Below are 27,674 nucleotides of genomic sequence, written 5' to 3'. Positions count from 1 at the left end.
AAATAATCCAAATAGAGAGTCAAAGTTAGTCATGTAAAAGTTACAAGGAACATAATAAAAAAACTCAGAAAATTATCTTTTTGAAGACCATCACATACTATAGAAGCACCATTTACATTCACTTTAAATTTATGTATTAGGGAAAATACTCTATCAGTCAAGTTCTTCAGAGAAAGAGAACAAATAGGATATGGACAGATATATGAGGATATTTATTATGAGAAATGGCTTGCATAATTATGGAGGCTGAGAAGTCCCATGATATGCCATTGGCAAGAGGGAAAACCAGGAAAGCTGATGGTATAATTCAGTCAGAGTTTGAAGGCCTGAGAATCAGGAGCTCTGATGTCTGAGGAGGAAAAGATGGATGCCCCAGGTCCAGAAGAGAAAGAGAATTCACCCTTCCTCTGCCTTTTTGTTCTATCCAAGGTCTCAATGGATTGGGTATACCCACCCATCACCCATGTTGATGAGGGCAGATCTTCTTTGCTGTCAAATGCTAATTTCTCCCTGAAACATCCTCACAGTTGCACCTAGAAAAAATGTTTTATCAGCTGTTCAGGCATCCTGTAGGCCAGTCAAGTTTACCCATAAAATTAATCATCACATCCTCTAAGGACTAGAAAGATTTTCTATAGATATTTAAAATCAATAATGCCATATTTTAAAAAAATCCATTTTTTCCTATTTAATTCATATGTTTTATACAATTTAGTCTGTATTAAACATTCCAGTGTAAGTAGTTAACCTGAAGGGCAAGAAGGAAATGTATTCAACTTTTGTTTTTGTTTTGTTTTGTTCATTTTTCTTTCTCACATATATGTGTGTACTGGGCATTGGAAAGAAAGAAATTTCACTCAGAAAGGTTGTGTTTTAGTGTTGTCAGTTATGAAATTCTATATGACCAATTTTTACTTTTTTTCCCCTGAAAACAAATTTGCTCAGGGCAAAGGACTTCACATGGGCTCAATGTTAAATGGACCCAAGGTCAAGTTGCTGAAGCAATTCAAGGAATCAAAAACAGCAGTTACTGTTACCATGAGCTTCATCCATCACTGAGGCACAAAACAAGATAATATATGTGATTGTGCTTTTGATATGGTGGTTTTCATCTATATACTTCAGCCTGATTTTTGTATTTTGTTTTGTTTTCTAGTTCACTGGTGATTTTACAGCCAATGTTGGCTGGAAAACTTTATATGATGTGTAAGTTGCTATTTATTCAGTTCTGTTTGTCATACTATTGCTCTAAGTAAACAACTTTTACAGCATTAAACTTGTTCTCATACCTTTCTGGTAAACAAAATTGAACTTTAAGCAGAGCCCTGAGAATTCAGGAAGAAAAAAAAAATACTTACTTGTAGAAAAATACCCAAGATGTTAAATCCAATATGCTGTTTTTTAAAATAACATCCTAATTTGTAGGAAAGCTCCTTTCATTTGAGGATAGCTATACTCATATTTTTCATTTGAAACATGAAGTTGGTTATTTCCCATTAGTCTTGGGTAGACATTTGCTAGCAGTCCACAACCAGAACCGTTTGGCCCAGTTTTGCATTATCGACAGGCTCTTCCCAAATGGCTTCTTTTAGGAATCTAGAGGAAGTTTCATGTCAGCGCTGTAGTGCATTAGCGTGGCTGTCAGAAATGCTTCCCGAGGGCTGACTGCTTTCTGCCTGAGTTCAGCCAGTGCTGTCAATCTTTCTTTCTCACGAATCCTAAAATGATCTCACCCTCCCTTCCCTGAATATCTCTTAAAAAGAGAATATTAACTTGTATAATTTAAGGAAACAGAGACTTCTTACATTTAGTACAGTGGGTGTTCATGTTATTGATGATACAACGGGGGCACTGGTCTAACTCTGTTCAAGTTGGGTTTCTTTATTTATGATTTTTGTTTAAGAGAAAGTCCTAGACATTTTAATAGTTCATTCTGTTAAATGATGGAGTTTACAATCTAACCTGTAAAATAAATAAATAAATACAAGTGATTCAGTGAATCCATGGGTTGAAGCCAGAATGACCTACATGCTACCTCCTAAAAGTACCAGTGGTTACACTGGTATGATGATAATAAGAGAAACAGTGGTTGACTTGCAGTACTGTTATATTACAGAAAAATTCAAACATTCATCATCATTAGGCATTATAATAAGCACAATTATATTTAAAAAGAATGGGAAAAAGGTTTCTCTCTGTGCTACATTTATGTCAGAAGTTTCCGTCTCTGTTTGTGCTGAAGAAGCATCAGGTTTCTAAGAAAATTCAAAGTTCCATATTTTTTATCCCTTTTCTAAATGCTCATCTATTTTGACCAGGTGCTTAGTTTCCAAAAGTATTATGGAATTTAAAGATTGCATCCATCCTTCACATAAAACTTTCTCATGTTGTCAAATGGGAACTTTCAATAAGTAATATAAAGGCTCATTAGTATTTCCCTTATACCAAATCACTTTGGCATTAAAGGAGAAAAAAGTTCTTTATTCTAACACATTGATCTTCACAAAAGTTGAAAGATAATAAAATACCTGATAAAAATGCATAGCTTTGACCCTCAAAATCCATGTAAGTGAAAGGGGAGTGAATATTTCTGAATGCTAAAATTTGTACTACAATCATATTTTCTTGGCAGGCTGATTCAAAGAGCTTTATATGACAGGCAAGTTACACCAGCCTTGACAGTACAACTGGGTGAAAGATTCAGATCTGTTTTTATATTTAATGGGAGTGTAAGGGTCAGACTGTCAGAGCAGGATGCTCTTGCCAGTTGTCAGGAAGGGCTACCTTTAAGAACACTGAAATGGAAATGTAGATACCTGACATTATTTTCAACGTGGCACTCAATTTATAAATTTGAGGAAATGACTTCGAATCACTATACATTATTCCTATCACCTGTGATTTAAGGAATTGATTGCATTATATTTGGGAGGTTATAGAAAGGAAGAAAGAAAGAATTACAGATAAATCCGAATGTCAAAAAACAAGTATAAATTATACTATACAGTAATCAAGAAGGTAGGTATATATAAAAAAAGAAGGTAGGTATATCATTGTCAGACAGATGCAAATGGTACTCATATTACAATTTACTATTTAAAATGAAATTATATAATATATATGATCCATAACCCATGATGAAGATAAATATGTTAGACTATCAAAATATATAACAGATTATAGAATTTTTACTAGTTAATGCAAAATATGTATTAGATATCAGATACAATAAGTGTTTAATACATTTTTTGCTGAAAGGATATAACTGTTAATGCACTCCAATTCAGGAAATTTAGTAATTAAATGATTCTTCTGGCCCTTTAATCTGACTCCTTGCGCCCAAAGCCCTCTGATCCTCCCAAGATGGAACATTCAGCCAATACTAAGCTCTTTCTTAAGCTTTGGGACCCCTACTATCTCCACACAGGGAGCCTGTAAAGCTGTAAGACTCAACACTGAATCACCGTGTGGGTATCCTTCTGTTTATTAGCTCCTGCTTGGTTCTTTCAGATCAATCTCTGTCCAGTTCTTATATATGGAAACTTGTCCTCCTCTACCTGGTTTATAGGTTTCATTAGAATAAACTCATACTGGAATCCTTCACACTAAAATCCTGAGACTATGCCTAGTGCAAAAATTGTTTGCATTCCTGAACAATCACTTATTACCCATTGACAGATGCTCCGGATACTATGATCTTCTCACCAACAGGGAAACCCTTCTCTTCACTCTCTAACACAGCCTACCTGCCTCCTGACCTTTGGCCTGTGTGGAGTGGCCTAATGTTCTATTCCTTCCTAATGTCTTTCCCATTCTTTTCCCTGCTGTGTCAGGGTTGGCCTGCACTGGTCTACCAGTGATGGGAACGCTGACTCTGAAAAATCACATCTAATTTGCAGAGAAATTACATCTCTGTACATCTATTGGTTGTGATTAGATTATAATATGCGAACTGAATATTTTGTGATATCAAAGGAAATTTTATGTAATATACATATATGCATATATTTTATATGTGTACTGTGTGTGTGCGTGTGGCGTATTTCTTTTTCCTCCATATCCCACACCCTAGGTGGTGCTGCACCTTAAAAGAGATAGTTCTTTGTTAGTGGCCTTGACTTTAGATATTCAGTTCAGCTAAGCTAAAGCTGATTTCCTAAAAGTTACACAAATATTAGGGCATAATGGGTCAGTTTACATTAGCTGTATCTGCTTCTTAGGTAATACTTCCATCCCTGAGAGCTGATGGGCATTTGTCTTGGGAGTGTCAGGTTCACCTCTACCCAGCCAGGTCCAGCAGCTCAGAATTTGTGACTTCTACCATTTCTGGACTTCAGTGACACAGCCCTGAAGAATGTGATATCTGGCATCCCATATGGTCATCGAAGGTGACACTTCATTAAACTTGGAAGTGTGGTAGAATTAATTCGTAATATGGCGAACTTTGGTCACTGGAGAAGAGGAGAGACAGAAAAGAGTTCTACAGCAACATCTTTCTTGCTTCTTTCCATGAATGGCTTTGAAGCATGTTTTCTCCATACATGAATGGCTTTGAAGCATGTTTTCTCCATACATGAATGGCTTTGAAGCATGTTTTCTCCATACATGAATGGTTTTGAAGCATGTTTTCTCCATACAGCCCATTTGGAGAAGTTCTTCATGCTTAGCGAACACATCTCTCAATTGCTGTGCTTTTTGTGGTCCACATGAAGAAGTAGCAAACATAGTAATATGCTGTGGTATTGCTTCACATTCTTTCTTGCTAAACTTCCATTTTCCCTCCATCCAGTTGCCCTGGTTTTGTACTTCCAAAATAAAGCATCATCATTTAAATTCTTTTTCTGAAGTTCTGTTTTCCAGGGAACTTGGGCTAAGGCAGTTGCCAAATAACCAATATTTCTGCCATCCCTTGAAAATTCAGGGAACTTATTCCAGTCATTAGGCAAGTTCAGACAAAGTATATTTTGTTAAATGCTTATATGAACATGTATGAGGCATAAGGGAATAGAATGTGGCATAAGGGAAATAGGGGTTAAAAAGGAGTTAATTTTCATAAGTTTTCTAGATGTTTCTTGGTCATTCTGTGAACATAGCTTATTCATACAGGCCTTATATTCTTGCTCAGTTTTAAGTTTTAATTCCTGTGTTGGACTTGGGAACTGTTTATCAGATTCCTGTTTTTGTGTCCTACATTTGTCAACCCACCACCCTGTGCAGTAAAGTATAGAAGTTAAGAGTTAAGATTCTTGAGTCACCCTGCTTATACCCGCATCCTAGCTCTGCAGCTTATGGGCTCTGAGGTTTTTAGCAAATTTCCTTACCTCTCAATACTTCAATTTTCTCATCTAGGAAGTGAAGATAATGACAGTATCTTATAGGATTGTTGGGTGGATTAAAGAAGAGAATGCAACCAAAGTGCTTGCAACAGTGTTGTGCTCATGTAAGGATAATCATTAGTATTATTTCTTTTTCATAGTAGTATCTCTGCTGAACACTATGTAGAATATACTCATGAAAACATTTTCGAATTTCAAAATGAGAAACAACGTATTACCCCGTCCTATATTCTTTATCTCCACCAAGAGGGGCTGCCTCATAGTACTTGTTACTAATTATCAGTATCTGCAGGAAGTGAAGAGGAGCAAACTAGTTATCACAATGGAACATCCTGAAGTATGTGTTTCTGAACTCTGCTTGTCTATATGCATCTGGATAGTCTCTTTTACAGTGACTAATGCTTCTGCCTTGCGCTCCACATATGTCAGAATTTCCAGAATTTGATCCTGTTCTCACAAGTGACCATGGCATTTTCCTTACTGGTTGTGTAACACTGGGTCATTTAAACGTCTTAAGCTTCAGTCTGCTAATCTGTAAATGGGAGATAATAATTCTTCACAGACATATTTACTCGTCATGACAAATTTGTTGGCAGGCACCGTTTGGCAGGCATCATGCAAGGACTTACGGATACAAAAATAAATAAGGCAGAGATCCTATACTCAGTTTACTTATGGTTAATAAAAAGGTTGTCACCATTTTCAGACAAAGAAAACGAAGGTCAGAAAGAGCAGGAAAATTGTCCAGGGCCACATGCCCAATGAGTGCCATATCCAAGATGCAGGCTTCAGCGTTCAAATCGGTACTTTTTCTTTATGTAAAAAATTCAATAAAATACTGTGAATAAAAATGTTCTATAAATGTACAGAGCTTTACAAATTAATTCTATTGTGTTATCCTGAAATTTATTGTGTCACATTTTTAAGCACTAGAATTTCCTTTTTCAGTCTTCAGAGACAGAAGACAAGCTTAGGGAAACTTCTTTCCCACAAGGAAGAGGAATTTGTAGTTGGCAAAATATGGTTTTCCAAAAAAAAAAAAAAAAACCTTTAATTCAAGAATTAGATTGTGAAGCAGCTTGATTGTCACACATTTTTTTCTTTGAAAGAAAATGTCTATTTCTTTATTAGCAAGTAGATGAAGAAAACATATATTGACTGCTGGGCACGGTGGCTCCCACCTGTAATCCCAGCACTTTGGGAGGCCAAGGTGGGCAGACCTGAGGTTGGGAGTTCCAGACCAGCCTGACCAACATGGAGAAACCCCATCTCTACTAAAAATACAAAATTAGCTGGGCATGGCGGTGCATGCCTATAATCCCAGCTACTCGGGAGGCTGAGGCAGGAGAATTGCTTGATCCCAGGAGGCAGAGGTTGCACTAAGTCAAGATTGTGCCACTGCACTCCAGCCTGGGCAACAAGAGTGAAACTCCATCTCAGAAACGAACAAACAAAAAACATACATTGGCTATCTATTTTTAATGCTTTGCTTTTGTCTTTAAGCATCATTAATATTTTACTTCACTTTTCTTAACATGACAATAAAACTAGGGCCAGGCACTGAGTATAACACAGGTGTGAATAGTCAACCTATTTTGGGAGTCTTCTTGGGAAGTTTTAGGTGGAAGCAGTTTGGGGAGGAAAGTCAGCAGCACCCTAACCTGTGGGACGGATTGACATAAAATGATTGCTGACACCCACAGTGAGCCACATCCTGTCGGCTCAGTCGAGTATATTAGATGCTTTAGAAATTGATAACACACCTCCAAGCCAAATTGAACAGTGACAGGTTGATGCCAACTTCATCATGATCTAACCAGTGGATCCCTGGAAGCACTCCAGCACAGGCTGCCCTACTGGAATTGCACACATAAATCAACTGAAGTAAAAACGCCTTTCACGACCCTGAAACATTTCTTGAAGTCTGTGACACTTTCATCTTTTAAGGTTTTCATGACAGACTAAGAGGCATCCCACTTGTTCCTAGAAGCCATACGTTCTCATATCCTTGCCTTTTGGGTTACAGAAAATGTCCTTTATTTTTATTAAAGGATGTTAAAATAGTAGTCTTTCTGTTTCAATTTTGGCTGAGGCTCCAAAAGGCCAAGGAGAGAAAAACTAATAATAAGCAAGTATTCTAAATTATAAACCTATCCTACATTATTCCAAGGCTTGAAAAGGAAATTTAAAAACAATGAAATTAATACACTGGTTTTGTTACCCATTGCTCCATACCCAGATCACTGCGGTAGAAAAGGCTGGGATACGAATAACTATTTCTGGAGGACACAGTTTGAGTTGTTGTGGTGCCCTTCATCTCGAATTCAATGAGGAGCTGTAATAGGACCCACGGGGAGAAATTTTACTCACTGATGAAGTTTAGGGAAATACAAGGAACTTGTTTTGAATCTATGGCTGGAAAAGCTTAAAGGTGAGGCATTGATTGGCCAGTATCTGTTCTAATGAAGAACAGTTATAGTTTGCTAGTTTTAAAACTAATTTAGTATTGAGTACTAATACTAAATGTACAGTTAGGTATCGTGAAGAACCTGCACACTGAAGCTGTGGCCAGCAGTGGTTGAGGCTTGGCTTTCCCAACACTTGGTCTTGTCCCAGTGGGTAAATTAGTTTCTCTATTGCTCAGTTTCTTCATCTGTAAAATGAGGATAATAATACTACCTCCTCTTTTGGGGAAAGTTTGATAAGTTAATACATGTAGCAATGCTTGGACCATAGTACACACTCAGTAAAAGTTAATTATTATTATTATGTTAGGATCCAGCTGTGCTTTCGCTAGAAGAATATATTCTTCTGCACCAGAAGAATCTATTTTCTGTGAATCAGATATGGTTCTTGGGAGGGGCGGCCAGCTTAGAGGTTTTCTTCAAAGGGATTTTGTCCAAAAGTATAAGATGCCTATTAGGGAAAGGTGGTGCCAATACAGAAGGGAATAGCTGGAAAACAGAGATTAATGAGGTAATCATAAATCATAAGCTCTAAAAGGTACAGAACATTAAGACATCTTGAGGAAAGACCTGCATAATTATTGAGAAGAGGTCCCCAAAGAACCTGTGAAAGAATTCCATGAGAGAAAAAGTCAGTTTTAATTATTCAGCAAGCTCAGAGGGCATCAATGCCAGATCAAGAGATACCAATGGAGTAAGATCTATCCTGCTCTCTGTTCTCCGCCTCGTAGCCCCTCACACTATGAATGGGTCTGAGACCTTAGCTAGAAAGCAGTGGCAAGATGCAGAATTACTAGCTCATGAGACTGTGATGGAACAAGCAGTGCTGGGAAAAATAAAGTTGTTTTCTATTTGCAATCCATGGTGTCTGGCTATTCTAATTTAAGTTTGGTATCAGACTTGTGATTTCTGTGATTTTGAATATAGAAAGTTATGTGAAAAATCATCCATTCAATTTGGCAAATATCTTTTCAGTGCCTAATGTGTACAAGGTTCTGTGGAAAAGAAGATGCTGTAACAAAAGTGATCAGCTATTATATCTTGAATAAATTAGTTGTCCCTCAACAACAAAGTTTAGTGATATGTCTAGTTTGGTTCATTCATTTTGGGCATTAATGCATATCGTTATAAAGTGTCACCAGGGCTGGGCGTGGTGGCTCATGCCTGTAATCCCAGCACTTTGGGAGGCGGAGGCAGGTGGATCACGAGGTCAAGAGATTGAGACCATCCTGGCCAACATGGTAAAACCCCATCTCTACTAAAAATACAAAAACTAGCTGGGTGTGGTGGCATGTGCCTGTAGTCCCAGCTACTTGGGAGGCTGAGGCAGGAGAACCCGGGAGGCAGAGGTTGCAGTAATCTGAGATCGTGCCACTGCATTTGAGCCTGCTGACAGAGCAAGACTCCGTCTCAAATAAATAAATAAATAAATAAATAAATAAATAAATAAAGCGTCACCTGTAGACTGTAAATTTATAGCATAACCAGTGGTCTTACAATAGATAGCTTCTTGAAAGAAGTTATCAGGCTTACAGATAATTAAGTAGAACTAAATCACTGTCAAACGTTTGAATAAAAGACAAGGGTGACTTTTGGTTTATACTTAACTGTACACTCTGTCTAAAGTGATAGTATTTAAATTGACAGTGCTTTTACAACCTCACCTCATGGACTCATCTTTCTTTAACTTGTTTTCAGCTTCAAAGGACATTTTAATATACTACCATACATGAGTTCTGGCGCTAGAATATCACTAACCCTATTAATCAAATGAACCTGCTGTGGTTTTCCATGATCGTGTCATTTTTTGAGTAATACAAAATCAGATATTCTCTCACTGATGATGTATCTCACTAAATCACTCTCTGAGTGCTGATAACATAATGACAATAACATATTAGCATAATTCATCATCACATGTACCTTTGCTCTGGGGATGTTTTATTGTAATATGTAATACACTGGTTGTCATGCTGATGATGTATTACAGCAAGACTTCCTCTGGAAAAAAACACGTTTTGATGGAATACCACTCATATCAGATGGCACTGCCCAGGGATAAACAGTTAAAAAAAAGTTTGACTCTATTTGCTATAGAATTCGCATGAAGGTCAAAGGCACTACAAATAGTAAAATCTAGTTTGAAGACAAGTATCTATTGTCTCTGTTGTAGAATAGCTTCTCAAAGTTCAATTTTAGTTCTAAGTAGGTTAAGCCACGTTTTTAATCCTTAGTAAATGTTTGATATCCACAAGACTGACACTATACAATGGAAGTTTCTGCAGCTTGCAGTACTACCCTTAAATGACACCCTTAAACCAGATGCGGATCTTGCTTGAGGCAGAAGTGAGGTGACTTCCAAGGACAGATTAAAAGTGAATGCAGTATATTATAATGCTTTTTTTTCCTGCAATTTTGCCTCTTGAGCTACCCCATAGAATATTAGATATGAAAGGGACTCAGGCTGGGTGCGGTGCCTCACGCCTGTAATCCCAGCACTTTGGGAGGCCGAGGTGGGTGGATCACCTGAGGTCAGGAGTTCAAGACCAGCCTGGCCAATATGGTGAAAACCCATCTCTACTACAAATACAAAAATTAGCCGGGCATGGTGGCCGGTGCCTGTAATCTCAGCTACTCGGGAGGCTGAGGTAGGAGAATTGCTGGAGCCTGGGAGGCAGAGGTTGCAGTGAGCCGAGATCATGCCACTGCACTCCAGCCCAGGCCAACAACAGGGAGACTCCATCTAAAAAAAAAAAAAAGAAAGAAAAGGTCTCATAGACATCTATTCTAACTGTGGCCCAGAAATAATAAGACTAACTCTAGGTCACACAATAGTGAGTGGCAGAATAGAAATAGAAACTAGGTTTTCTGACGACTATTTAAGTGTTTGCTATAAAATAATCAAAGTTAATAGGGGACCATTTGTGATTTAAATAGCTAAAATAAAGGGCAAGTATGGGGACAATATGCTGGATACAAAGGAGTTCTTTATTTCTATTACCTTTAATGAAGAGCTTCATGCAAATCAATGTAAACTTGACCAAGCACAATTATAACCATCAGCTGGAAGGAAACAATAATGATGATGATGATGATTATAATAATAGCTAACATTTATTGAGTGCTTACTGAAACCTTACTAAACAATAGTCTTAAATAAATACACACAATCTTATCAACATCATTTCTTCTTCCACACAAAATCCCAACTCGATCGTGAAACATACAAGGTTCATATGTTCTTGATGCAATCACTTTTGCTGATAATTACATTCATGAAACCATCTTAATTATATTTTTCAAACAGTAGAAACAATTGTGCTTCAGAAGAAGATTAAATATGATTTAATTTAATTAATTATTTCGGGCTTCTGATTAGAAAAGTGTTTTATTTAAATATATACTGGCTCTGCTTAACCTACACATCTGAATTTCTCTGCCAACAATGTATGTGCCTCTCCCTGTTCAGCTGATGATCCTCAGTGTTTTTCCTAGTTGCCTAATTTAAATGATGAGGTACCCATCCTGCCAGGCCCTCTGCATCTCCTTACGTTCTTTGTCGGGCACAGTACTTCATATGTGCTCAATCTTCTTTATAGATGCCTAGCTTACTGAACAAGATAGCATTTTCCTCATTTACTTTCTTTATTATTATCAGACCATCATGAGGACTTGACAAGGGCCACTTACCAACCACACATGTCCTTCTCTGAGACACCAGCATAGCTTCAATGTAAACATTCCAGCTGACCCTAAGAAATGCTAATAATATTACAGCTTTTAATATCTCAATAGATGCTCATAATGCTCTCCTTAATTCTAAAGGTCAGGTAACCATTGGTAATGGCAGAGTGCACACAGGATAATGATCTATGGGTAATGTTATTTAATGTGTAACTTTGTCAAGAAACTGCCCATATGTATTTTTTTAATTTGAAAAACAACGGAGCACAAAATTGAGGTCACTGATAACTGAGCCACAGTGATCTGAGTATGAATGAAAAACATAATGTTTCAGAAAAGTTTTTCAGCAAGTTTCTACTACTATGAAAATATGTCACTATAAATTAAAAGCAAACAAGTTACACAGAGAGATGTTTCAGTGCTTTTTACAAGGCACTGTAAATCACATAAATTATTCAGAAAATGGCAGTGAGGTCCAGTAGAACTCCTGAGGTAGCTGAGGATTCAGCACTGAAGGGTCAATTGGTTTAGGACAAGAATGGCCTTTTTGAGATTTATGACATTTCTGGCAACTGTACCATAAAAAGGCCTGAGTCAGAAAAAATAAAAACAAAACCTTGTTTTTCAAATGCCCTCCAAGTATTGTCTTTAAAAATTCTGATCAAACACTGATTACTTGCAAAAGGTTTATTACCTCTTCCAGAAGTCCTTCTTAAAAATCTATCATTGAAAAAGACTTACATAAGAATAGGGGAATTAATTATATTCACCCAGACAAAATTCACATACCTATTAAGAACAGGAAAAGAAATGACAGATGAAAATAACCGGGCTTAACATATTTGCAGTAGGACACAATCTAAATAAAAAACAAATTATGCAATAAAAGATATTGAAAATAAATTCCATGTTTTATAGTGTAAATTCTCTAACTTTAAAGATATAAATGTAAGTTTTAAAATGTCTTAGGGCCATAGACCACTATGAAAGCTTCTCCATAGAACTTCTGTGCCAAAATAAACTCAGATCCAAAATAAACTCAGATTGGGCAAAGCATGAAAATAAGCAACTATTTCCCGAGTTTTGTCAATCTTTTCATTACTGCTCTTCTCTGGTTTTAGGGGAATGGTTGCTTTTGTTCACAAAATAAGTTTTTGTATTTAAAAGTTCAAGGCAAGAATACTGAAAGAGGCTGAAAGTGAATTTTCTCCTTTTGCTGCTCAGGATGTCATGCGGTTTATGCTTTTGCAAACTTAATCATGTTTACATCAATGTTAATTTACAACTATTGCTTCAGTGGATATTTTAGTACAATCAGATAAATAAGTTGCTGTATGAATTGGGTGTTAGGGTTATTAGAGTATCAAATTCAAAAATATGCTTTTCCCTAAGCAAGAATTTTGTGATAATACCTAAAGCTTGGAGGCTTGGAGATGTTTTAGTATGCGAATACATGTATATTTATAGACGTCAATAACCCTTTCCCTAACCACACTCATTCAACTTATGAGATCATTTACTAGGCTATGTGTAATTCAGGCAAAAAAAACCAACAACAGAAAAAAGGGGCTAAAAATAATTGTGCATTTTGATTTAAAAATTAAGCCAAGATACAAGGGGCCCACACCAGCTAAAACAATCTTTAAAAAGAATAAAACTAGTGAGCTCACACTAACAGACTTTAAAACTTGCTACAAAGATACAATAATCAAGACACTATGGGACAGCATAACAAAAGACATACAAGTCAATGGAATAGAATTGGGAGTCTAAAAATAAATGAATATAAATAAATATTTATGGTCAATTGATTTTAGACAAAGGGGCCAAGATAATTCAATGGAGGAAATACAGTCTTTCAACAAATGGTGTGGGCCAACTGAATATCCACACATAAAAGAAGAAAATTAGACTCTTAACTTACACCTTATGCAAGAGTTAACTCAAAATGGATCATGGATCTAAATGTAAGAGCTAAAAACCATAAAAATCTTAGATGAAAACACAATAGTTAATTTTCATGACCTTGGATTAGACAATGATTTCTTAGACACAACATCAAAAGCACAAGTGGCAAAAGAAAAAATAAAATTGACTTTATAATAATTAAAACTGCTGTGTTTCAAATGAAACTGTCAAGAAAATAATAACCAATAGAAGATAATATTTACAAATCATATACTATTTGATAAGAGACTTTTATCCAGAACATATAAAGAACTCTTACAACTCAATCATAAAAAAGACACATAGCTCAATTTAAAAAATGGGCAAGGCTGGGCATGGTGGCTCACACCTGTAATCTCAGCACTTTGGGAAACAGGCGGGTGGATCACCTGAGGTCAGGAGTTTGAGACCGGCCTGGTCAACATGGCGAAACCTCGTCTCTACTAAAAATACAAAAATTAGCCAGGCATGGAGGCTTGGTGGCATGAGCCTGTAATCCCAGCTACTTGAGAGGCTGAGGCAGGAGAATCGTTTGAACCCAGGAGGTGGAGGTTGCAGTGAGCTGAGATCGCGCCACTGCATTCCAGCCTGGGCAACAAGAGTGAAACTCCATCTCAAAAAAAAAAAAAAAAAAAAAAAAAGGCCAAAAGGTCTGAGTAGGCATTATTCCAAAGAAGACAGATGAATGGCTAGTAAGCACATACAATGTTCAACATCATTAGTAATTAGGGAAATGTAAGTCAATACCATGATGAGATACCATTTCACACCCATTAGAAATGGCTATAATAAAAAAGATAGACAATAACAGGAGTTAGCCAGGATGTCCTAAAATGAGAACCCTCATTCCTTACTGGTGGGATGACAAAAATAGTGCAGCCACTTTGGAAAACAATTTAGTAGCTTCTCAAAAAGTTAAAACAGAGTTACTCTGTTTAACTATACCATGACTTAGCAATTTCACTTCTAGGGATATACCCAAGATAAATAAAAACATGTGTCCACACAAAAATTTGCAAATGAAGGTCAATAGCAAAATTATCCATAAGAGCCAAAAAATAGAAACAACCCAAATGTTCATCACCGACGAATGAATAAACAAAATGTGGTATATTCATACAATGGAAGGTTACTGGACAAGAAAGAAGAATGAAGAATTGATACACGCTACAACACAGACAAACTTTGAAAACATTATGCTTAGCGAAAGAAGCCAGTCACAAAAGACCGTGTGTTGGGTGATCCCATTTGTCCACCATTAGAAAACACACAGAAAGATTTGTAGTTGCCTAGGGCTGGGAAAGAGTGGGAAGGGGATGGGGAATGACTGCTAATGGGTATGAGATTTTTAGTGGGGTGATGACAATGTTCTAAAATTAGAGTACAGTCATATTTGCACAACTCTATAAATATACAAAAGATATCAAATGGTAACACTTTAAAGGAGTGACATTTCTGGTATGTAAATAATATATTAATCGTCATTAAAAACAGAATACAGCAATGAGGAAGGTGGGCTCACTCAGCTTCTGGAGCTAGATCCTGGGTTCCTATCCACTCAGCCATAGCAGGGAGTGGAAGCTAGCAAACATGAAAGAGGCTTCATATTCAGGGCCATAGAGAGGCCTGCCTACCCCATTACAGGCAAGCCCACCCCCTAAAAAATTTACCCTTCTAAATAAAATTAATTTTTGTATCTAGCCAAAGTCAAACTTAACATTTTTTTCCAGCACATGATCTATTTTGATGGAGTTGTACATACATGTTACTCTTATAGTCTATTACACTGGAAGGACAAATTATTGGGAGTACCACATTTCCTGGGAGTCGTGAATAAGCTGAACATTACAGATGTTTGAATGAACACAAATTATTCGGCTGATCTCTAATATGAACATCGAAGTTTACTTATTATTCTGTGAACTTCCATATGACTTCAGAAATTTCCATTGTGTGCAGATGGTATTGTTTGGCAAAATGCATTTACTTCACATAACATCTGATATCTACAGTATCTTTATAGCTGATATAATTCCATCAAAATTGACAATGTGCTTGAAATATTACAGCAAATATGAGGCATCACAAAGTTTATAGAAAGGAGAATTTTGAATAAATAAAGGTAAAACTATATTGAACATTTTAAAGATAGGAATAATCTATACATTTGGTTTACTCAATGAATAATAATAAACTTAAAAATACAGAAGATATTTAAAAGGATTGGGGGTATAGCTCTTTTATGAATGAAAGGGGCTTTACTTTTTTAATGAAATAATTCTTTCTTTCCTATATTTGGAAGTAGGCCAAAGCACAAGTTAGTTTTTACAAAAGTGTAATCCCATTTAGAAACGAAGTGGGTAGAAGTACATGTTACCTTCTTTTTTTCTAGTTCTTTTTTTTTTTTTTTTAATTATACTTTAAGTTCTAGGGTACATGTGCACAATGTGCAGGTTTGTTACATGTGCTGTGTTGGTGTGCTACATCCGTTAACTCGTCATTTACATCAGGTATATCTCCTAATGCTATCCCTCCCCCCTCTCCTCAACCCACAACAGGCCCGGGTGTGTGATGTTCCCCTTCCTGTGTCCAAGTGTTCTCATTGTTCAATTCCCACCTATGAGTGAGAACATGTGGTGTTTGGTTTTCTGTCCTTGCAAGAGTTTGCTCAGAATGATGGTTTCTAGCTTCATCCATGTCCCCAAAAGGACATGAACAAGTACATGTTACTTTTAACAAAAGTGATAATCTCATTTAGAAAGAATCATAGTACTGGGTAGTTTTATATATCAATTCTATTAAACTGGGGTAGAAACACATACTATTCTTTGATCTAGGGTGAAAGCACGAAAGACTAGTAGAAGTAGAAAATTATATACCAAATAACAGAAGAAATATACTTGAAGAACTACATGTGATTTTCTGGACATACATTGAAAGACACAATCAGAAATTTCCACTGGCAATGATCACATCGGGGAAGACAGAGTCATAATTGATATTACGGTAGGTTGTATTATACACAATAATACACAATATTACTCGTCAGGCCTCTGAGCCCAAGCTAAGCCATCATATCCCCAGCGACCTGCACGTATACCTCCAGATGGCCTGAAGCAACTGAAGATCCACAGAAGTGACAATAGCTTCACTGATTACATTCCACCATTGTGATTTGTTTCTGCCCCACCCTAACTGATCAATGTACTTTGTAATCTCCTCCACCCTTAAGAAGGTTCTTTGTAATTCTCCCCACCCTTAAGAATGTACTTTGTGAGATCCACCCCCTTCCCCCAAAACTCCACTGCCTACCCCCAAACCTATAAGAACTAATGATAATCCCACTACCCTTTGCTGACTCCTTTTTTGGACTCAGCCCACCTGTACCCAGGTGAAATAAACAGCCATGTTGCTCACACAAAGCCTATTTGGTGATCTCTTCACACGGTCACGTGAAACAATACTATCTACCTTTCTTCCCTGACTTGGCCATTGCTGCCTGGGAATGAAGCATATTTCCCTGCCTCACTGAATTTGAGCTTGTCAGGAGACTTGGTTGGCCAACGGAATGTAAGGGAAGCTACGTGTGTCACTTCCAACCAGGGCTGTAATGTGCTTGCATTGTTTGGCTAATCACTCTGGCATTCCTGCCCTGTACCTCGAGAAAGACATGCTCCAGATACCTGCTGCTCCTGCACCCTGGGTTTCAGGATGAGAAATGTGGAGCAAACCTGAATCGAAGTGACATTTTAAGTAGAGCTGCCATAGTGGACCTGCAGACGCACACATGAGAAATAAAGGCTTTATATTTTCAGCCTCTGAGGATTTTGGGAGGTGGCCTTTTATGTAGCATTATTACACGAATAGCTTTAACAAATTATCTGTTTTGTTTACATTAATCATTTCCACAAAATTATATAGCATCTGTTGGAAAAGAAACTATGTGGAAAGTTGTACTTCATGCTCAGAAAGGAAAATACAGTATAAAATAACTTAATTGATCCTTGATCTTTTGTCATAACTCCTCAGTGTCTCATTCTGAAATAGAGACTATGTTTATTATATTTCATTGCATTACCATCTCTGACAATTTCCAGTGAAAAAAACCACCTTGCTTCCAGTTTGAACTTCTTGCAAAATGCTAGCATTTTTAATATGACATTATAGCCATGATGTTAAAAAATATACAACTACTTGTACTTCTGTAGAAAAAACTGAAGACACAGATTGAGATAAAATAGACCCTAGGCAGTTGCTGTAACACAGCACAAATGTTATCTTTGATTGTTTTTTTATAGTGAAGGATCTACGGCAGACTAAAATATATAAAGCACTTGAAAAAGATGTAATTGGAAAAGAAACCAAAATAAGACTTCTGACACTGAGAATGGAGATAGGCTATCATGCCAGTAATTAAAGTTTGGAAAAGTAACTTTCATGAGCAGGAAAGATATTGCAGGGGAAAGGACTTTCATTTGTCCTCTTCATGCACCATAAGAGACAAAAAGCCTGACACACAAATCATTGCAGGTGAAATGCAAGTAAGACTTTCTACCAGCTGACTGTAAACAACTCTCCGAACTATGAGAGCCAGACACAGAATTTTCCCCATAAAATATGGGAGATAGTTTTTGCTGTGCCACAGGTAAACAATGTATACCCTAAAGCTGGTGAGGGTAGTAAGATATTTACTAACAGATGCCAAAGAACACAGACTCCAAGATTCAGTGTTCCCTGATGGTTATAAATGCATCTCTTTACAATAATTCTGAGCGATTTCAGCAAAAACACTTGAAATCTTATCTAGGCATCAAGCTATAGCACCATGTGTCAGTGTAAACAAATGTGGGCACAAAAGCCAGGAAAGATAGTGCATGTCAGCTGTAAACATATCAGTGAATGAAACCAAAAGGTCTTATGCAGTAGAGAAGATGTTAATAAATTCACAGGCCGAGAACTGTAATAAACGTATTTTGGCAAATTACAGTCTGGTCCTGTGCTATAAAATCAGGCATATATGTAGAGTTTGAATTTCACAAGGTTTTGAGAGTGTCTCAGTGACTCTTATACTGCATTTATGCATCTGATTTACTGCTGTGATTGTGAGTTCCCTAGGGATAGATCTTATTTCTGTTTCTCTCTCCAATTCTTAATACCTGCCATCTACCAGGAATGCAATAAATTTTTGTGAAAGAGAAGATGGGAAGAAGTATGGGAAGAGGGAGAGAAGGAAGGAAGGAAAGGCAGACTATCGATCATTTGCAGTGAGTCATTCTAGCTTCTAGCTTCTAGAATGACTGGGTCCAATAGGTGACCCTTTAATCTCTAGATAATTCCTAACTCCAGTTAGTGTTAGAGAGTTCCTTTCTCTTATCTTTCTCCATGAAATTGATGTAATAATGCATTACAAATGAATAGTTACATTAATTTATAATTTCTAAATGTGCTTTAGAAACGTTTGATGAATGAATACAATGAATGAGAGTTTAAGCTATATTGCTCACTAAACTAGAAGATGTACAGATCTCGCTTGAGTTACTCCTCATAATTTCTCGTCAAGAATATAATGCTTAGTGTAACACCATGTGCCATTCCAGGGCTCAGAGATTTACCAAAAAATCTACATCAAAGGAGGTAGAATAATAGCAAGATGTGGACTTCATCCTAGAGATGAATCTTAGATTTGCATTTTATTATCGTGTAATCTTTGGCTAGTCACTTGCTTTTCTCCATGGCTCAGTTCTCCTACATACTAACATGTGTTAAATGTACCTGTAGCAATCATTGTTCGCCGTTTACAAATACATGTTCTTCTCAGTCTAAGTAAATGGAGGGATTGTTTTTGCCTACTACTTTAAAGTTAGGCATGGCCATGTGACTTGCTTTGGTCAACAAAATAAGTGAAAATGACGGGTGTCACTTCCAGTCAAAGTTTTTAAGAGTCGATGTGCTATTTGTCATTCACTTGCCTCTTGTTACAGTGACTGGAGATATTTCAGATGGAGGAGGCCTCTGTCATACTAGGTTTCTACTTTACATCCATGTACAGTACAATTTCCAGCTACAAGATCTGAAGAATGAGCAAGAAATAAACCTTTACAAATATAGCAACTAAGGTCTGGGAGGTCCTATGATACTGTAGTGTAATCTAGCTCCTCCTGCTGATACAGTGACGTCTTCATTGAGTTTTGATAAATATATTTAAAGAAATAAATAAATGAAAAGTCTTCAGAAAGCATTCAACAGGAATTAGCTCTTATTCTTAACTTAGGCTCTTGCATTGAGACTACATTTTTGGATGCATACACTTTGCTCACCTGTTCATTTGACAACAGTTTTATAATATTTTCTATAACAAAACTGTTAGTCAAAATTTGCTTTTAATAATAGTAGTCTAGACAAATTTCTTTCTGTTTTATAACTTTTTATGAGTGACATCATATACACTTTTCTTGTGGTTGCTAAATTTGGGAAAACCTATCAACTTTATCAGCTGTCACAGGCAAACTTACTATAGCAGTATTGCTATAGATTTGTGTCCTACGCATAGAGGAATTCCGAGAAATTCCATTTCATACAACACCTAGTTTCACGCAACACCCATTACAGGTGAAAACAAAGGTATGGGGCTTTTAAAATTGTACGTGCTATATTATCACATTACCAAAAATATTTTTCACAGGAGAGATCTTCTGTTTTGACTGGATCTCTATATGAACTGAATCCTCTGCTTACAATTTTACGTATCTGATGATTGAAAGAATTTTGTAGACACTGGTTTCTGACTCCCTCCCTTTCAATCTTTCTCTTTCACTATTAACATTCTTCAAGGGCTAGGCACTCTATGGCATGCTCAATCACAACACCTCTGGCTCTGCACCTTTCTTAAAAATCGCTTTGCAGTGATTCAGCCTGGAGGGCAGATGGGTGTTTCTGGAAACCCTTCCTATACCAAGTGGTAGCAATAACATTATTAGACGTGGAAGCGACTGAGAAATACACAAAAATGTCCCACTGAATTCCAAATAAATGTATCTCTAGCTCAGCTTTCTGATCACTGAATTTCCAAAATGCTCATGGTCACTTCGACACTTATAGAAATGTGGTGGAGGGTAAGTCAATCAGCGTAGAGTCAGCAAATCTAGCCAATTGTAGTTAAAATGTCTTATTTTTGTAAAATTTTAAATAGATTATCGTATGAACACATTTCTAAAGCTTTTCTTAGGTCTTTCCAAAGGCCTTTAAATCTTAAGCTTTGTTAACTTCACTGTAAATTTGCTTTTCTTATGATTAACTATTTATTCTTATATTAATTCATCCATTAATTGAAAAAAATTGCTAAATATGAAACATGTGCTGAGCAGCAAAAAGAATTAAGCACATAGAAATGTGTATATAAACTAGCATCCATTCTCAGTGAACATATATTTTCATGGGGACGTAGACGTGTATATAACAAGCAGTACATAAAGGGAGTAGCAGTTACTGTTTAACATCCATCGAATGAACATTCACCTATTATTTCTTTTTTTCAAGCAGAACCTAAGTGTGTTGAGTAATCACCCTATTCCATACAGCCATATTCACAAAATCATTTGTAGTAATCCCATTCTCTTTGCCTACAATTGATTTAGGAATGGGCTTCAGCTAATGCAGTATGAGAAGTCAGCTGGGGTGCTTCTGGACAGCTTAATGAACAATTCCTTTTCTTCCTCTGGAAATGTTAAGTCTGGGTGAGATGATTAGAAATGCAACAGTCATCTTGCAGTCAGAAAGAGAGCTAAACCAAATACAGAAAGGCAAAGGAGAAATACTGAAAGAAGTACATGGGCCTTGTGTGGGGTTGGTGAGCAGTTGAATTAATCAGCCCTCAAGCCACCCTGCCCCAAGACTTACCACGCTTCAGGGAATTTAGAATTCAAAAAGAAAACTTTTAGTAAGCCAGAAAACCTCAAATTAAACCAAGACAAACTTATTTTTGCCAGCCACTTTCCTCTCTGTAAAATTGCAAAGTTTCATTTTTCATTACTTTAATTCTATTCCAAATATGAAAAGCAATTGAATACCTCAGAGGGTGATTTGATTATCCTTTTTATAGTTACTACATCTGCACTAATGTATTGGGGGTTATTATGCTGTTTATTTTCTGTAATTTTTCCCAATTAACTGTTATTACTAGAAACTATCTTTGTTAAATGAGTGTTACTGCATATATAAGAGGATGTGTAATGATATAAGGCAGACAGCTACAGAAAAGACAACTCGTTTTTAATATAATGGTCAGGAAACTAAAATATCACTGTAATGCAATTAAAATTATACATATTCACAGGAGCATGGTGCCAATGAAGTCTGAGTTATCTGAAATTGAAGAAGAATTTAGCTTAATTAAAAAATATAATTCAAAAGCATTTAAGATCTCTTTTTTCTAGAGGTTTCTGACTGACAAATACAGGCACATACGATAAAAATAATATCTAAGAAAGCATTATAAAAATTTCTGTAAATCTTAGAATGCACCCAAAATAGAAAGGAAGATTTTTGTTGTAGCTGGTATTTATTATTAAGATGTAGTCAGGTTACAGCAAATTGCTGACATTTGTTATATTTCAGCTGCAACGAGATGGGTCATCTCTGTTTATCAATACTTAGAGTCCAGTACGGGAGAATGCATTTTGTTTTGAACAACTGAATAGTGACAGATAAGTTGTCCATGGAGTATACAGATGGCAGATCAAGAGGAAAATAAGCTCTTAGCTAGCTTTTCAGTGCCCTTCCCTGGAAAAATAGCCATGTGACATATATACTGTGCATGGTGGGCTTCTGTGTTAGTGTTCACACTGCTGGAAAATGTATTGCTTGAACTAAATGCACTGTCTATTGAGCACAAATGATTCAACCACAATGTAATAGGGAGATCATTACTTCTGCAAAAGGATTTTCAAGATGAGCAATGAAGGGTCATAGTCTATGGAGAAAATGAGACATGACTTGCTCGGCATTGTAAAATTGTATGGCCTGATAGATATTGGTCTGTTCTTTATGTCAGTAAGTAGAAGGGTCAATTATAAAAACAAAACAAACAAACAAAAAACAGGAATGTTTCAGGTGGCTTGTCATTACCAATTCTAGATATCCTTATTAATCTCTAGGAATTGTTTACTTCATTTAAATCATATCATTTTTAGCTTCCAAGGGTGATTTGAAAAATGATCTATTGAGGGACCAGAGTTGAGGCATTTTACTGTTTACTCATTTTCAACCTGTTTAAAGACATAACAGTTTTCATCACATCATTCACTTTCCACCAATGATCAGAGTTTTACATGAAGTTTGGGTACTGCCTTACAGCTTCACAGGTGATCCAAGCCACAGACTAGGCAAGAGGAAAAGGACTAGACTTAATGAATTTTAATTACTTAATTAGATGGACTTTCGATTCTTAAGGAACAATTTGCCTGCTTTTAGCTTCTAAAAGTCGCTGTGTGATGCTGCTTATATCTCATTAATCAATTACAAACTTTCAGCTTGGCATATAAATATTAAGCTGAGCAGGCTTACATAATGGCTATAACAAGCTTTCTGGTTGCTAGAAGCAGATATATTTCTAAAATTACATATGTAATACATTGTTGCTAACAGATTCAGGTTATACAGAACTTAGTAGAGTAAAACATGTTAGATCCCCTTCATTCATCTCCCAATCAGTAGCAACTGTTGAGTTTAGTGAGTATCATGCCAGCTTTGTTTCAGCATATGTAATGCTGCATTTTTAAGGTGCCATTTCTTCATTTATAATGAAATATTTTATTAAAAAAGGATCAATGCACCACATATTTTGGTAGCGTAAAGAGCCTTTCTAAGTCACAGATTCGTTTATTCAATAAACATACATAAATTTACATAAGTGGTATTATTCTCAAATTTTTAATTTCCAATATGCTTTTAATTTCTTTATTACATAATATGTTTGGGAGATCTTTTAAAGTCAACCCATTGAAGCCTGCATTGTCCTTAAAGGCTGCATAGTATCCATGCTATGAATGTATAATAATGAATTTAATATTCTTGATAGGAGGATATTTAATTTCCTTTTGATTTTTCTCTATCATAAACAATGCTTCTATCAATATCTGATACATAAGTCTTTATTCTCATGTGGAAGTATTTCTGTAGAAGAGAGTCCTTGTTGGCTAAAAGCTGCAAATTGAAAATTTGAGATACTGCCACGTGTTATTCAAAACAGGTTTATCAATTTATATTCTTACCAACAGTGTATGAAAGTGCTTATTTCCATTTATCTCTGCAAGCTCTGGATATTATAAATCTTTTTAATTTCTGCCAGTTTGACGGTTGAAAACACAGTTTTGTTTTAGTTTGCATTTTTCTGATTACTAGCAGGTTTGAACAGCTTTTCATATATTTATTGTCATTTGTATTTCCTCTTCTGTAAATTCTCTTCCTATTTTTCACTATTTGGCTACTTGCTTTTTTCTTATTGTTCCACAAATCTAATGTCTTATCATTTGTGTCTTTACTTACTTGCCTTTTGTTAACCCTGACATTAATTTTGTATATTTTCCTATGCTTGCGTGTGATAGAGCAGTTATAAAAAGTGTTTGATAGATTTTCCTTGCAAAAGTGAAACTCATGGCCGGGCGCGGTGGCTCATGCCTGTTATCCCAGCACTTTGGGAGGCCGAGGCGGGCGGATCACGAGGTCAGGAGATCGAGGCCATCCTGGCTGACATGGTGAAACCCCGTCTCTAATAAAAAAAAATACAAAAAATTAGCCTGTAGTCCCAGCTACTCCAGAGGCTGAGGCAGGAGAATGGCCTGAACCCGGGAGGCGGAGCTTGCAGGGAGCCGAGATCGCGCCACCGCACTCCAGCCTGGGCGACAGAGTGAGACTCCGTCTCAAAAAACAAAAACAAAAACAAAACAACAAAAAAAGTGAAACCCATAAAAGTACAAAGACTTTTACTTGTTCACTTTTGTAAAAAGTAATTTTAATTTCATGTCGACTTTCATTATAACACCTTGTGTGCTAAATATTTGAATGGCAAAGAGAGAATTTCCAAGTCCCAACATTCATTTGTTCTTTATTCATGTATTTAAAAAATATTTGTGCCACAAGCTGGATTTGACACTGGGGATATGATCTCTGCCATTAGTTTGCTCTTAGACAAAGGGACACTGATATGTAAAGAAACCATGACAATATGGTAAAAGTCATGTCTTGCCATTTTTATGCCAAATGCCTAAACCTGAAATTACTGAGAGGTTGGCAAACTCAACTGTTTTTCACTTTTCACATTTGTTGAGTGATTCATTCATTTAGTCACACTTGAGTATGTATATTGCAAATAGTAGAGAAATATAGATAAATGTGACATTGGATGTCTCCCTCAAGGAACTGAGAGTCTAATCAGAGGGACAGGCATGTACATACTTGTAGTGAGGTCCAAAAGAACATCAGCCATGGCTGGTTGTACGCTTGTGGGCTGGGTCTGACGTAAGTGTCTTTCCACATGGTAAGCTCTCAGAGAGAGCACACAGTAAGCCATGAGAGAGTGAACATCAGGAGCCTGGCATGTTACCAAATCCTTAGATATCAGAGAAGAGGAGTGATTCTGAGCACATATGCTTGTGGCTCCAATTCCTCAGTCCATTCCCACCATTACGTTATATTTGAGTTGTTTGCAGATTTGAGCAGGAAAGAAGGAAAGGGAAATGAAAGTCAAAATTGACAGAGATTTTCATGAAAACTCTATAAGACCTCAAAGATATAAGAAGTACTTTGGGAGCCCTGTAATCAAGTGTAACTTTAAAGATGGGAAAGTGATTCCTTTAACTATTTTACAACAGAATATCATGTAGCAGCATTTCCCAAAATATGTTCCACTGGAAACAATTGCCCATGTAAGGCAAGCAAAAGGTTGCATGGTCAATCGCTTTGGGTCACAAAGGGTTCAACAGGTTTCTTAATGCTGGATCTTCTGAGAACCTGTAATAAGTTCATGTGCCTTTGTGAATCACCAGGAGTGTAACACTGAACAACATCAATACAAAACCCTTTCTGGGGTGTCCCAGGAAAGAATTTTTCAGGGAAATGTATGTTGGTATATTGAAGTGTCTGATCCTGCTACGTACATGCCACAGGCTTTCCTTTATTCACATTCAGGACAAGATGAAGGCAAAACCCAAAATACCTGAGGTTATTTACTCTTAGGTATATTTAAAAGCAAACGATTGACTAGGGACTGAATTAAACATCTAATTACATTCCAGTTAATGATTCTTTCATTAAGCACGTGCCATATTATAGTACATTAATCAGGCATGAGATACTTAAAGATACTTTTAAACAACTTCCTGCGACGTTGTTTTCATGCCTACCACAGAATGTACTTCACATATTATAAAGAGAGATTTATTGGTTTAGGCACTTTGGGGGAACCCACACACTTCATATGCTACTCATAATGTTCCACGATTATCTTCTACCTGAGGGACACTACCTGACTGTGGGTGGGTAAGCCCTCTGTGTTCCAAATTCCCACTGAAATGAGGAAAGAGATTGAATAGATCCCAGATTATTTGCTAAAATCTTAGCAACTACGGGGAAAGAGAGGTAAAAGCTGGGCAAATTCCATTCTCAGAGTGGGTAGGGATCAAAAATTCATCTAAAAAGCAATTGGAAGGAAATCATTAGTAGAAAAATTGCAATGCATAACTTAAAAATTACTAATAAGTAATAAACAAGCAGAATTATTTTGACTAATATAACAAAACTAGGAACATAAAAACAAGAATTTGGAAAACGAAGATGGCAGAAGTAACACTAATCATATAGTTATCACAATAAATAGAGATGGGTTAAAATCTTTATTAAAAGGTAGACTTTCAGATTGGGTCTCATGCACACACAAAGGTACACACTGACCTAATTATGTTATTTGTAAGACATATATCTAGAATGACATGACTCATGCAGCAGAAATATACAAACATTTATAAAACTATTTCAGGACAATCAAAAGTGAAATCAGGGCTTATATTATTCATATAAAAGTAATAATCATAATTTTTGTATATCAAATAGCCAATATCAAAATATATAAAGCAAAACTATTAGAGTTCTGACAGAAATTACAAAAACACCATCTTTCAGAAGACTTTACCTCTCTAGATTTAGATTCAAACCTTCAGGTCAAGAGGCTAATAAAGTTACAATTAAATCACCTTTCTAGGATTCTTTGCTTTCACAGCAGGAGTGAAGAAGGTCTTCAGATACCCTTAATATTCACAGCCTTGCCTCCAACAATATGCTTTAAGAACAGCAGGACCAGATCTTATTGGTCCTTTATCCCTGCTCTGTCATTCACCACAGGAAGGCCTCGTCTTCTGGGTCCATCCTCATCTTCTACTTTATAGTCTTCAAATCTGAGAGCCTTCCAACTGTGCCCTCGGAACCTCATGGCCCATCATCAATCTTTTCCCTAAAGTTTTGTTCATCTTACTGTTAACCAAAAATGAAGTTTTCTTTGAGAACATATCTTCCTCTGCACAATTTTCATGTCCCAGCTGTTTTCTTTAGTCCTATATGCCATATACACTAGGTTGGGAGAGGTATTTCCCACATCCTATCTTAAAACATCCTACTTTGAACTTCAAAGCACCAGAATTTCCAGTCACCACCCTCTCTGTCATAGTCACCTATCAATACTCCAAGTCACCACCCCTCGTTTCTTGAAGACTTAGCTTCTGAATACAGTCCCTCCCTCCAGGAATACAGTCCCTAAGAGTAAATAACCTCAAGTATTTTGGGTTTTGCCTTCATCTTGTCCTGAATGTGAACATTAATATGAATTAATGTCCCCTTAATTCATATTGACATTATAATCCATGTAATAACATTCCTATTTAGTTACCATTCTTTTAACTCCTCTTCTTTTCTGCCTTATATTAGTCATTCACTTCCGTGGTTATACTCTGGACCTTGTCGTTACCAAACTGCATTGCCTCCATAATCTCAATTTCAAGAAGCCCACTCTCCAACAACCACATCTTTTGTTTTTTTGAGATGGAGTTTCGTTCTTGTTGCTCAGGCTGGAGTGCAATGGTGTGGTCTTGGCTCACTGCAACCTCCACCTCCCAGATTCATGCAATCCTCTTGCCTCAACCACCCAAATAGCTGGGATTACAGGCACCTGCCATCACTCCTGGCTAATTTTTGTATT

General features: G+C 36.6%; 1 protein-coding gene across 6 annotated transcripts in view; it reads right to left on the bottom strand.

Annotated features, from left to right (window-relative positions):
* Nucleotides 1-27,674, bottom strand: part of EPHA6 (EPH receptor A6) — a 928,471-nt gene that overhangs the window by 44,787 nt on the left and 856,010 nt on the right. Inside the window, exon 15 of one of the 6 annotated variants that reach the window (XM_031661836.1) lies at nt 10,535-10,864. The exons of the other annotated variants lie outside the window; for them this stretch is intronic. Coding sequence (XP_031517696.1) covers nt 10,805-10,864 — 60 coding nt within the window. The 3' untranslated portion in view covers nt 10,535-10,804. Of the gene's footprint in view, nt 1-10,534; nt 10,865-27,674 lie in introns of those variants that run through there. 6 annotated transcript variants of the gene reach the window in all.

Source organism: Papio anubis, chromosome 2 (genome assembly GCF_008728515.1).
Source record: "Papio anubis isolate 15944 chromosome 2, Panubis1.0, whole genome shotgun sequence".
Lineage (NCBI taxonomy): Eukaryota > Metazoa > Chordata > Mammalia > Primates > Cercopithecidae > Papio > Papio anubis.
This window is presented reverse-complemented; position numbering and strand designations above follow the sequence as displayed.